Source organism: Portunus trituberculatus, chromosome 46 (genome assembly GCF_017591435.1).
Source record: "Portunus trituberculatus isolate SZX2019 chromosome 46, ASM1759143v1, whole genome shotgun sequence".
NCBI classification, from domain to species: Eukaryota; Metazoa; Arthropoda; class Malacostraca; order Decapoda; family Portunidae; genus Portunus; species Portunus trituberculatus.
Genome location: NC_059300.1, coordinates 274878 through 288717, shown reverse-complemented (window position 1 = coordinate 288717; position 13840 = coordinate 274878). Strand labels below are relative to the sequence as shown.

Below are 13840 nucleotides of genomic sequence, written 5' to 3'. Positions count from 1 at the left end.
CAAGCTCCCAACGTGTCTCTGTTTACAAACTTTGCCTTGGCTCTGGGTGGCCTCGACTCTGGCACTTGGGAGCCTCGTGACGCGTGGGGAGTTATTGGCTCAGCTGATTGGGACGGGACGGGAAGGGAGGGGAACGGGCAGGTAAAGGTGAGGAAGGGTTAGTTTATGTCAAGGTAACGTGAGGTGATCGTGACGCGAGGTGACGTGAGGTGAGGTGAGAAATTGAAATGGGTGGTCTAATGTGCTTATCTTGAGGTGTGTGTCTGTGTTGAAGGGTGTTGTTGTTGTTGTTGTTGTTGTTGTTGTTGTTGTTGTTGTTGTTGTTGTTGTGTAGTTTTGATTTGTGAGGTTTAGCGTTAATTAGGTGGGTAATGAAAAGGCTTGTTTGGTTTCCTTGTTCTCATTTGTTTTTGGTGGTAGAATTTTTCCTTGTTTTTGTTTGATTTCCTAAGTATTTGGGTATTTTGGGTAGTTTTTTTTTCAATCGCTAGGTTAAATTGGTCTAGACAACATTAATTAAGGTCAGGTCAGGTCAGGTTAAGTCAGGTAAGATTAGCTTAGATTTGGATAGTTCAGGATGACGAGTACTTCACCACCACCAACAACTCCTCTACCTCCACCTCCTCCTCCTCCTCCACCTCCTCCTCCTCCTCCTCCTCCTCCTCCTCCTCCACCTCCACCTCCACCTCCTTCTAACCTATCTCCCTTTCGTTGTGTCCTGCCTGCTAACGTACCTCTGAGCAAACTTACCTGTGCCCTCCTTGCCCTGTCGCTACAAGGATCATTGGGGTGAGGGGGGGTTGGGCTGGAGGGGTTTGGGGGCTTGTTGAGATCTGAGTGAGTAGCATAGGGGTGGATGAGATAACAATTGGGATAAAGAGTGCTGGTAGTGGTTGAGAGGGGGGGGGAGTAGAACAGAGAGAGAGAGAGAGAGAGAGAGAGAGAGAGAGAGAGAGAGAGAGATGGCACTTAGGAAAAATGAAATAAAATAATGTGAAGCGAGGAACAGATAAGGTATGAATGATGTAAGAAAGATAAAAGGAAAGAAAGAAGAAAATGTTGATATAGACTAGACACGATTGGTAAAGAAAATAAAACAAACAAACATGAATCTCTCTCTCTCTCTCTCTCTCTCTCTCTCTCTCTCTCTCTCTCTCTCTCTCTCTCTCTCTCTCTCTCTCTCTCTCTCTCTCTCTCTCTCACAGACCTTGGCTTTCCTTTTGTCATATTAACCAATTTTTCCTTTTGCCTCAAATTGACACCCATTTAAGACGAAACGTGAGGACTGACCAACGTCGGGAAGAGGTGGCGGGAGGGAGGAGGTGAGGGGAGGAGGACGATAGTAGGGGAAGAGTGGTAGGAGGAGGAGGAGGAGGAAAGGGAGGATTATGTGAGTAGAAAGATGAGAGTAGAGGCGAGGACATGAGAAATATATAGAGAGAAGAGTGAGAAGAGTCATAAGTGGCAGGGATATATGGGGAAGATAGTAAGGTTATGGGTGGGGAGGGACGGTGTGGGAGTGTGAGGAGAAGAATTGAAGAGTCCTTGAGGAATTCAATACCTCTTGCATAGTAGTGACGGTGGAAGTGAAAGGAAAAGTTTGGAGATGAGAATAATTGTTGTAGCATGCAACTATTTATGTACGAGAGAGAGAGAGAGAGAGAGAGAGAGAGAGAGAGAGAGAGAGTATGCAGGTGGGTTTCATTTTTCGGAATCATAGTTAACTGACAGCATGAATGACTTATAAATTGTTCCTTTAGTCCACTGACTGACTGACTGACTGACTGACTGACTGACTGACTGACTGGCTGATCAAGCGTCTGAGTTGCCTCCCGCGGACCACGTATTGCCTGAGATCTTGACTGGTACTGCTACTACAGACTCGATCAACTCAAATGGAGCAATTTCACTGGATTGACGTGTATTGAGATTGAAGATCACACACACAAACACACACACACACACACACACACACACACACACACACACACACACACACACACACACACACACACACACACACACACACACACACACACACACACACACGGAGAGAGAGAGAGAGAGAGAGAGAGAGAGAGAGAGAGACAGAGAACGTTAATAGGAATAGTGAAGAATACAGTAGTGTCAAATAGACAAGAGGAAATACAGCTTATTCTCTCATATCCGTGAATTCTACACTCAATAAGCCTGACTTCGTACTATCCGCTCCAAACGTTCCATAAGCGGATGTAGTTACAAGTAATGTATAAACGAAGAAAACAGAATATCATGATCTATCTACAGTGCCAGGGAAGATAATATTTTTACCCTTTGTTAGGTACAGGGTCCTCTCAGATATGGTGTAGTGTTATGGTGTTATTTCACTGTTTTATGTAGAAAGACTGTTCTCCCCTCTCCCCCTTAAAGAAAGACCATTTCGTTGTTTTACTATTAGTAGCTACATCTGATTAGGCGCTCTTATTAGGTACGTTCTTTTTAGGTTCAGTTAGAATAGTGTTTAGGTTAGGTTAGGTAGAGTTTTCAGCTAAAAAAGTCGAGTAGCATTTCACACTCACATCACTGTATAATTTCTTAGCGAAAATTCTCATATCAGGTTATAATCTGTCAGTAATGAAGTTTTGCAAGACCACTCTTGATATTTACGAACACTGCTGATATATGACGATGACTGGACGGATACTTTCATTGTTGCTTCGGTTCTCTCACAGGATAGCGAGTGCCATAATGTCACTACCAAGCGGTCAACGACTTAAGTTTCTAATTCACTACCTCGTCTTTTTTCCGGGATCGGTGTGACTAAAAGCGAGTTTGACGGGAAAAAAAAACCCTTCATGCTTACCTTGGGAGAATTTTAGAAACGTGTCTGTCTGCCTGAATGATTACACATCGCCATCGCTACAACACTGGCAACGCTACAACACTGGCGGCGCGATGAGAGCAATTAATGCCTTGGGTGCCTCTGACGGAGAAACAAGAGCAGGGTTTCGGAAGTTTGGCCTTTGGTATTTCGTAGTGGCTTACAGTAGGAGTCCCATTAGCTACTGGTGAAAATGTGTGTGTGTGTGTGTGTGTGTGTGTGTGTGTGTGTGTGTGTGTGTATAGTGATGTGGCGCTCTTACGAAAATTTGGAAAGCCAGTAAATTAACACTTAGTTTATTCTGCTCAATACTATACATTAAGTTCTTTTAGTGAGGCCTTTCTTTGCAGTATCATTGTAATGGTCTAGTATGAAATATCGTATCATTCTTTTTTTTTTTTTTTTTTTCCTCTCTCTCAAACTTATGCATATGTATTCAACCTTCTGAAGATTCAATCATGCTTACTCTACTTAAGTCACATGAAGAAAGTTCGCTACCTAGTTTGTTCTGGCACGTCAGGTTAGTTGAATTTATATAAGACAACTGTTTATTATACCACATTCATAAGATGCAGAACATCTCTAATATAACCAAGTTCAGTAAATATAAATGTAGCTAATTCATGTTGATTCAGTTACCTGTTTAGATATGATGTGTAAGGTTATTAGTGTAAAACTTACACCGTGTCCATTAAGTCAGTTCCTAGTGTTTTAGGTTAGTTTACTTGAGTTTCTTTTAAGGTATTTTACTTTGATCAGAATGCGTTATAGGTTACATAAAGATCATTTATGAAGGGAAGGGAAATAAATGAACATAGAAACGTGTGTGTGTGTGTGTGTGGGGGGGTGGGGGGTAGTTGGGTGTGGCTCTGCTTGGGCTGTTTGTTGGCCATGAAAACAACACGGAGATGTAGTGACTGTGCAATTAGAGCAGTAATGATGCAATCTACATCGCTGCCCTAGTGTTGCCATCACACACACACACACACACACACACACACACAGAATGTCATTGGGTGATAATTGAGGAGATACAAGTGCACACCATCAAACTTGATCTAATAATAAGTGTGTGTGTGTGTGTGTGTGTGTGTGTGTGTGTGTGTGTGTGTGTGTGTGTGTGTGTGTGTGTGGGTGTGTGTGTGTACGCGCGTCTGTAAGGAGAAAGTGATATAGCTGAAAGGTCAAACAACAGTGCTTCAGAGAGAGAGAGAGAGAGAGAGAGAGAGAGAGAGAGAAATGTAAATAAAGTATATGATATTTGAATGATTTATATAGAAATTAGTTAGATAAGGCCCACCACTGTCATCATCATCATCATCATCATCAATATCGACTACGATGACAACAACTAAAACTGTAGTGTCACAATCACCACACACACACACACACACACACACACACACACACACACACACACACACACACACACACACACACACACACACACACACGGCCTCAGTTGACCGTCAAGTCTCAAATCTCGTAAATGTCAGATAGTACTCGTATTTTTGGTCAAGGATTGGTATATGCAGAGAGAGAGAGAGAGAGAGAGAGAGAGAGAGAGAGAGAGAGAGAGAGAGAGAGAGAGAGAGAGATGGGTCGCCTAACAGAACTGACTTGATAAAGAGGTGTCCTTGTGAACCTAATTGCCTTGTTGCATTGCAGTGTTGATTGTTTACCGCTCCCTTTCTGGCTACCTGTGATGCAAGAGAGAGAGAGAGAGAGAGGGATGAAAGTTTATGAGGGAAATAAGGAAATCAATGTGTAAGGGACGTGGAAAATGAATGGAAGTAAAGGAATGGCAGTAAAAAGAGAAGATTTTTCGGAAGTCCTTAAGTGATTGTGTCTCTCAGTAGCTTGTTTTTACCTTCGACCTTCCTTCGAATTGTAGGCCACATAAAGCATATTCCCAGGTGTATAATGAGGCCAGTAGGTGGTCTCTCTCTCTCTCTCTCTCTCTCTCTCTCTCTCTCTCTCTCTCTCTCTCTCTCTCTCTCTCTCTCTCTCTCTCTCTCTCTCTCTCTCGTTTCTTTATTGTTTGTTTTTCCTATCAAATCATTGTCCTTATTAATTTCTGTTTAAGTATTCAGTTCATTTTCCTTTTTCCTTTTTTCGTCCTTTTTTAGTATATTGATTTTTTTAGCATTTCTTTTTTGTGTCCAGCTTGATTTTATGTCTTATCATAATACCAAATATGTATGCTTCACACTCGTACGTCCTATCAATTAAAGATCATGTATAGTGCTTTCCCACCGACCAACCCACCCACCCACCCACCCATCCAACCAACCTTCGTGTTTTTACCTCGTATTTAGGGCACTTTTTTTTTGGCGTAGCTTTGAGATGCAAACTTGGCCAACACTCGCCTCGCACGCCCTTCCCGAGAGAGAGAGAGAGAGAGAGAGAGAGAGAGAGAGAGAGAGAGAGATGGAGTTGACGGCCTCTAAGGTGATCATCAAAGAGCATCGCAGTGGTAAGGTGGTTGAGACACATGCCACGACTCCCTTTTCGTGAAGAAATAGAAAGAACCACTGCATGAAACTTTGCCTAAATTTCACCTTAAATACCTTTCCTCCTCCTCCTCCTCCTCCTCCTCCTCCTCCTCCTCCTCCTCCTCCTCCTCCTCCTCCTCCTCCTCCTCCTCCTCCTCCTCCTCCTCGTTGATTACAGGGTCATTAGAGCGAGCGAGAGAGAGTCGAAGTGGATTGTCATTGCACTCAGGTAAAAGACTCGCTGGAAATGTCACATGTTGGAATGAAACTGGAAAGCGGAGTGGGCGAGGGAGAGATAGGAGCCGGGGTGGGAAAATGAAGGGGAATGAATAACAGACGAAGGGAGAGACGCACGGTGAATAAGAGAGTGAAGAGTGAGACATATGAGTGGAAGAAAAAGAAAAACAAATATAGAGAAGACAATGTTGGAAGTAGAAATAGCAAGGCGTGTGGATGAAATTTTTAGTAATGAGAGGGAGGAATAAAAGGAGGAGGAGGAGGAGGAGGAGATGAACGGAGGTCTCCCACTTTCTTCCCTGACCCTAGACGCGGCTGACCTTGTGCTTGAGTCAGCGTGGTGGTCAAACATGCGAGAGAGAGAGAGAGAGAGAGAGAGAGAGAGAGAGAGAGAGAGAGAGAGAGAGAGAGAGAGAGAGAGAGAGAGACTTACATAACCTGAATAGCCTCTCTCTCTCTCTCTCTCTCTCTCTCTCTCTCTCTCTCTGTACTACATCCCTCGCCGTTTCTCTTTTTATCTCTCCCTTTCCGTCCTCTGTTTTACCACCTGCTCCTCGTCACGATAAGGCAGTCCCCCGTGAAGCGCTTCCCGACCCGCCGCAGCGAGCAGGTGGCGCCGCGGTGCCAGGCGAAAGAAAACGTAGTCACTCACGGCGGTGGCGAGTGTCGGCAAACGGCGGAGTGTGTTGCTGTGAATACGAAAGCAATACTATCACAAACAGACATTAATGAGTTGTGCACGTTTATTTCATGAATACATATAGGTGCGTGACGTGTATGCAAGTTTAATGTATTTGTGCAATTTTTTTTTTTTAAGTATTTGGGTGTGCTGGGTGTGAACATTTTCTGGCTCCTTCTTGATGTGTTGTAAATGTGTGGCAGAAGTGGTGTTAAGAAAACAACAGGTGCGGGTGACAGTGCACACTCGGTGTTCGTTTCTACTTGCGTGTGTTTAAGATGATTTTTTTTTTTTTTGTAAATGTGTGTTTTGTGTCGTCTTATATATATATATATATATATATATATATATATATATATATATATATATATATATATATATATATATATATATATATATATATATATATATATATATATATATATATATATATATATATATATATATATGTGTGTGTGTGTGTGTGTGTGTGTGTGTGTGACAGCTTTTGTACTGTGTGGTGTTGAAGGTGCAGAGAGAGAGAGAGAGAGAGAGAGAGAGAGAGAGGAGGGTGTAAGGTGTGTATTTTTGCAAGTCAGCGGCATGTCAGTTGATTGTAGATATTTTCTGACGAGGAGAATGGAAATACAAGCTAAGAAAAGAAAATTAGTTACTTTTCTATGTTACACAAATTGGACCAAACTGTGACGTGTGCACCTCGTTAAGTTTGTCAAAGTGAATGAGCTTTTTTTTCTTTTTTCTTTTTTTTATGATGTCACTTTGTGGAAAAAAAAAGTTTTGTTCTTGAATTGCAAGCATGGTGGTGTGGTGCAGCAATCACTTGAAATGTTGCTGTTGAGGGAACGAAACACAGGAAGAATTGCACTGTGTGTGTGTGTGTGTGTGTGTGTGTGTGTGTGTGTGTGTGTGTGTGTGTGCGTGCGTGTGCATGTGTTTTGGGTGTGCATTTGTACGTTATAGAGTGTCTCCTAACTGACGACTATCTTTCCTTGTAGTTAGCATTAGATCTGTGCAACAGAGGAGACGTTGCGTGTGGCTGACCACTAGAACACGTCAGGCAATGTGCGTGTATCAGTGTGTGTAGACACTATAACGATGCTCGCTGATTCCTGCTGCTCGTGTCTGCTGGCTGCCATTTCCTGATTCGCCGCCAACATGTATAAGTGGTTCAAAAGTCGGAGTGGCGGCGATGGATCGGGCGGGGCTTTAGGGAACTCTGCGAAAGGCCGCGCCTCGCTAAGAGATACTCAGGCGGCGCTGGCCTCCGCCCTGGATTCGATTAATCTGAAGGACAAAGTCATCGAGCGCCTGCAGGAGGAGATTGTGGGTAAGGAAGCCACCATCGCTGACCTCACTACTCAGTTGGACAAGCTCCGTTCCGTCCTCCCGCCGCCCACGCCCCGCACCCTGCACGGGCGTCTCTCCCTTCGCACTCACAACAACCGTAACAACAACAACAATGAGCACCACAACCGCAACAGCCTCCAAAACGACAGTCTCTTCCCGATGGTGAGCCTGCGTTGCAGCGGCCTGCAGTGCAGCCTGCAGGAAGGCGCCGAGTCACGGGTTAAGCGCACGGCTATCTCCGCCGAGCCTGCCGCTCAGGACCTCCAGGAGTTTTACGATCCCGAGTTCGCCCCTGTTCCCGTGCCCAAGTCTGAAGAGTAAGTTCTCGGCGCCTGGATCACCACCTACCAGGCGGCCCTGCTCAAATGTGTGGCTGTGGCTTTGTCATTCACTCATATCTCGTAACAGACTTTATTCTTTCCTCCTCCTCCTTCTCCTCCTCCTCCTCCTCCTCCTCCTCCTCCTCCTCCTCCTCCTTCTCCTTCTCCTTCTCCTTCTCCTCCTCCTCCTCCTCCTCCTCCTCCTCCTCCTCCTCCTCCTCCTCCTCCCTTGTCCTTGTCCTTCTCCTTCTCCTCCTCCTCCTCCTCCTCCTCCTCCTCCTCCTCCTCCTCCTTCTCCTTCTCCTTCTCCTTCTCCTTCTCCTTCTCCTTCTCCTCCTCCTCCTCCTCCTCCTCCTCCTCCTCCTCCTCATTGAATACGGAAATTCCTTCATCTTTTTCTATGTCATTTTTTTGTTCCGGGAAGGAATCTATAAATAAGTCCCAAGTGTTTCTCCCGGGCCATCACATATACATGTGCTCATTCCGCCTTCTGCACACAGCATCTTAGTTCATTGATTAACCCGGCACTTGTAATGTTTCATGGTATGCTTATTCTTATTCTCGTTTAATACTTGCTTGCATCCCTGTCTGGTCCTCTCACTTTACCAGATAATCCATGTCGCTCATCACCACACCTTTTCTTATCCCATTACTTCCACTTATCCACTTCCACATGCTACTCGTCCATTTCTTATCCTCATTTCCACAGCGTTATTTCCTAGCTCTCTTAATATTCTACCCACCTCCCCCCTTATCTTTCTCGGTACATTCCTCTCTCTCCTTCATGTGTTCCTCCACTTGTCTCTCCTCACCTCCCCTCCCTTCACTACTCATTCCCTACCTGGTCCCTCCCTCTGAGTAACTGGTGTCAATATTTAGCTTTCTGGCTTTCTTGAGAGTTTGATTAACGAGCACACACACACACACACACACACACACACACACACACACACACACACACACACACACACACACACACACACACACACACACACACACACACACACACACACACACACACACACACACACACACAGCATTTACTTATAACTTATTCATTGAGTGTAATTAAGCAGTTGTTTTTCTTAAATTAACTCTGACATATGAGAGAGAGAGAGAGAGAGAGAGAGAGAGAGAGAGAGAGAGAGATTATGATAATACACTGGGTAATTCCAAGTGGAGATAAAGACTGGATGGATCTTTATTAAGAATAGACTCACCTTATTTGGTCCGTTGTGGAAAAACCAAGAGTGACAAATGTTTATATTGGTCACTCGCTATGTTGAGACTGTGGCGCGTCTTTCATTCCCCTGGTAAACATGTCACGCTGACGAAGGAATCTCCAGTGGCAACCTTTTCCCGGCTGTTTTGGTATTTTTCTCATTATAACATTTTATGAGAATTACGTGATGCTATTAATGTGAAGTTTGTTTAATTTATTTGGTATTTATGTTATTTTTGTTGTTGTTAGTGTTGGTAGTAGTGGTGGTGGTGGTGGTGGTGGTGGTGGTGGTGATGGTATTCTTGTTGTGTTATATGATTGCGATGTTGCGACGCAGTTCTTTCCTCCTCCCCTTCCCGCCCAACATAATCAGTTCTTGTTTTCATGATTACATTTTTTTTTTCTTGTGTTGACTTTTTTTACAAACTTCCGTCACGTTGTTATATTATTTTCCTTTTACTTTGTGTCGTCTTTCTGTATTTTCCTTTGTCTCTATCTTTTAATAGTGCTTTTCCTTCCTTCCTTTTATTTTACTTTAGTTTTGTCTTTCTCCTTATCTTTCAATTGTCCTTTTCCTTTCATTCTTTTATTTTGAATTAGTTCTGTTTCCTTTTTTATAATCTAGTTTCTGTGCCTTACATTCAAAAGTTAGCAAGTACCATCGTTTTTTTCTGGTAAACTGTGGAACTCCATAGCAGCTTCTGTATTTCCATCTTTCTATAACTTGAACTCATTTAAGAGAGAGGTTTCAAGAAATGTATCCCACTTATGGTCAATTGTCTCGGGCCTGCTCGAAAACTTGCATCCAAGATTTTGTTTATATCGTTTGTGTTGTCCTTGGCCAGATTTCTCCTTTTACATAAAAAAAGGGGAAAAAACATTGGTAGTGAAGTTGTAGTGTCTCTGTTTCAGTACAGCCATTTCCTGTGCTCTGGTAATAAGAACCATGATAATATTCTAATAATGGCCTCCCTCCTGCTCTGTAATAATCCAACTATCTCCAAAGCCTGGATTACTGAGCATCGATAATACGTAGCCATGTATGCTCATCCCGTTATGATCTGATAGCCACTTCTCTTGTTTCGTAGAAAACCATCCACCACACCATGTTTTGTAAGTCAGCCCCCTTTCTTTTGTATTCATTTATATGTAACTGCAACGTTCTTTCACGTATACTTCCCTTGCTTTCGAATCCATATATATATATATATATATATATATATATATATATATATATATATATATATATATATATATATATATATATATATATTAAAGCTAGAAATTCAGCCCAGCTATGCCGTTACTCTTCCCATGCAGCTCGTAACGATGCTCCTATAGTTACTGAAGCCCTTAGACTCAGTATAAGTAGTTTCTGTCTCCTTGTTTGCTATTGGCAGCGCGTAGTAGAGATAAAAACTTCTAAGAGTATAGCGTCAACAGAGTAAAAGGACGGGACTGATATTTTTCTTCGCAACAAGAAAGAAAGAACATGACACAACACGCCAACTGTCACATGTGGATCTTTTGGTTTCTTGCAACTTGGCACGTAGTTGATAACGTTTAACATCTTTCCAAGTTTTATAAAGCAAGAATATAACAGCAAAGGTATATCATATGACAATTAACTTAAATGTATATCGATTGAGACAAATAATGAGAAAACACAAAACATAATAGTGTGCATTTATATTTTTTAGAAGGTACATGTAGCAGAAAAAAAATGAAATAAAGACAGAACATAAAGGTGAAGGAACTGATAGTGTTGGTGGTGGTGGTGGTGATGATGGCTTCTCGTACACGGCGGGGTCAGTCTAGTGCATGTAGCTGCGACGGAAGTGTTGAAGTACCCAGTGAGTGATACGCCTGCGGTGCCTCCTGCTGCTGCGGGATGGACTGTTTACAAATAGCAGCTGTGGTAGTGGTGGTGATGGCGGTGGCGGTGTTATCATGTTGTGATGGGTGTCAGTTCGTGTTTAATTGTTGGCGAGATGTATTAGACTAAGAGGTGAACGCACTTCAGTCTTGAAATCATTGACGTAGCGCGGGAGGCTTTTAAAACCCAGAATCGTGACGTCAGCATGTCAACCAACTAGGACAGATTTTAATTGTGGAATATAGGTGTTCCGCATATTTCTTTTATTTGAGTGGTTATCTTTTAGCATCTTGGTTACTAAGTTTAGTAGATATAATGACACTAACTGTATTTTACGTTTCTTAGTGATTTGCAAGAAAATATGGGGATATGCCACCACCTCTACCATATGTTTTAATTTAAACTACCACCACATACTTACAATATTTGCACCTCCAACTTAGTATTAGCTTCACCAGCATCTACTGTGATCGTTTCACAAGCATAGCACATACCACTTACTTTACTAGAACCACTACCATACCACATTCTTCACTAGAACCACCACCACTTACTTTACTAGAACCTAGTATTACCACCACCACCACTTATTTACTACAAACACCACCACCACTTACAAAACACACAGTTTCTTACCTTTAAATGCTGGTGGATGGCAGATTCCCTGGCATCTGTGTCCTCGTGATGGCAGATTCTGATCAGGAATTGCATCCTGTTTTAAATTTCTCACAGTTCGTGGAACTGGCAAATTCAAAAGCTCGTACTTCAGATTTCGTTCAATCTGGGCTGAACTAAAATGTCGTTCACAAACCACAGCATACTTAATATTAATATGGTCTGAACGGAAACACTTATGGATCCACTGTCTAGCAAGGTTATCATTAGATGGGAATTTATGGTATCTTAGGTTGCTGTCCTTACCAGGTGTACATCCAAATACAGCGCACACTCTTGCTTTACCCATTTAACTATTAATATCGTAATACAAAGCCCATGAAAAGTACACAATTGCTGATAAAATCTGCCACACGTGAACACACCACCACAACACTAGACGTAAACAATACACATGGTGACGTCAGCGGTTCCAATAATGCCGAAGTGCGTTCACCTCTTAGTCTAATACATCTTGAATTGTTGGTACTATAAGTAGTTTTGTTGATCTTGTCACTCCTACTAATGGTGTTGTTGTTGTTGTTGTTGTTGTTGTTGTTGTTGTTGTTGTTGTTGTTGTTGTTGTTGTTGTTATTATTATTATTATTATTATTATTATTATTATTATTATTATTATTATTATTATTACTACTACTACTACTACTACTACTACTACTACTACTACTACTACTACTACTACTACTACTACTACTACTACTACTACTACTAGTAGTAGTAGTAGTAGTGGTGGTGGTGTGTTCAGTTGATCACAGTGTTGAAAGCAGGAGAAGTTTCATTGGGGCTTTAAATGTTACCTAGCTTGTTTTTTTCAGTTACTATTTCCTGTCTTTCGTTCTTTCTCTCATTTAGATCACTGACGTGTGTGTTTGTTTTTTTTTTTTTTTTATTCGTTATTGAACACATTTTCGTGTACACTATTATTTTGCTCTTTACATTTTTTCCCCTTGGTTGTATTGTCTTTTTCTTATTAAGTGGGAATGATTATTAGATCATTAATCCTTTTGATACTGGGACGCATTTTTACCATGAGTTTTAGATGTGATTACATGATTTTATTGACATTAGGAAGAGTTTAGGGAGGTCAGAAGATTAATGGCCAGTCTTCACTATTTTAATTCCCAAACAAGTTTCTGATGCTGTATAAAATCACCAAACAGTAAGCAGAATAAATATAGAAATGCGTCACGGTATGCACTGAAGAGGTTAAGGACCCAAAAAGAGGAACTGCAGGAGACCATTAATCCTACACGTATCATTTGCGTATAATATGCACTCGTGTAACCTAACGTAACCTTAACAGACATAACATAACATACCATAGCCTATCTTATTATATTTTTTTTATTAATCATATATTTAATTTTAACGATCCCGTAATAGAAATCTCATATCAGCGTGCTTCTCGAGATGTTTACCATTGGCGTAGTCTGTCCTGAAACTCTCACCACATTTTCTGTCGTGTCTGCGCCTTTCTTCACTGCCGAGCGAGGGCAGGGGCAACTCAGGTATATGGACTTGGTCGGTGCTATTTATTTGCTCCTGCCTCGCTGGGAAGTGACAGATGACGATGGTGATTGTGCTTCTTTATTTGAGTAACAGTGGGCATGTTTTATGTTTTCTTTTATTTAGATAATTGATTATTTATTTACTTTGTAGAAAGTTTGCGTTTTTTTTTTATTCGCTTTATTTAAAATATTTTCCTTTATTGTTATTTTTCATCTCAAAACTAGTTATTCACGATGCACTGGTCGTTATGGGTGGTTTCTTCAGAACTACGTCACAGGAGATCAAGGAATACTAGACCTTCACTTAATATCATGTGATTTTTATTTATTTATTTTTCAGTAATAATCTAGATCGTCAAGTAACACACAGTAGTAGCTTATAAACTCATCTTTGGTTTTATCCTTCCTGCCTTCCACCGATAGGCTGCAAATGATGTTGGTGAGAATGGTGGTGGTGGTGTTGCTTAAAATGATGTGCTCGTGTTGAGCTGAGGCAAATATCGTCTTGATATGACGTTTCATATGTTGCCTTCAGTTAAAATTATCTTTCCTGTGACACTTGAATAGCATAAATTATTCAGAGACGGTAAAATCATGTTCGATGAGAGAGAGAGAGAGAGAGAG

General features: G+C 41.8%; 1 protein-coding gene across 6 annotated transcripts in view; it reads left to right on the top strand.

The window, feature by feature from the left end:
• LOC123520209 (cGMP-dependent protein kinase, isozyme 2 forms cD4/T1/T3A/T3B-like) overlaps window positions 1-13840 on the top strand; it is a 649267-nt gene that overhangs the window by 423990 nt on the left and 211437 nt on the right. Inside the window, exons 1-2 of one of the 6 annotated variants that reach the window (XM_045282289.1) lie at window positions 6226-6356; window positions 7267-7935. The exons of 4 other annotated variants lie outside the window; for them this stretch is intronic. In XM_045282289.1, the coding sequence (XP_045138224.1) occupies window positions 7427-7935 (509 nt within the window). In that variant the 5' untranslated portion in view covers window positions 6226-6356; window positions 7267-7426. Of the gene's footprint in view, window positions 1-6225; window positions 6357-7266; window positions 7936-13840 lie in introns of those variants that run through there. One more of the 6 variants, XM_045282288.1, reaches the window with a different exon arrangement.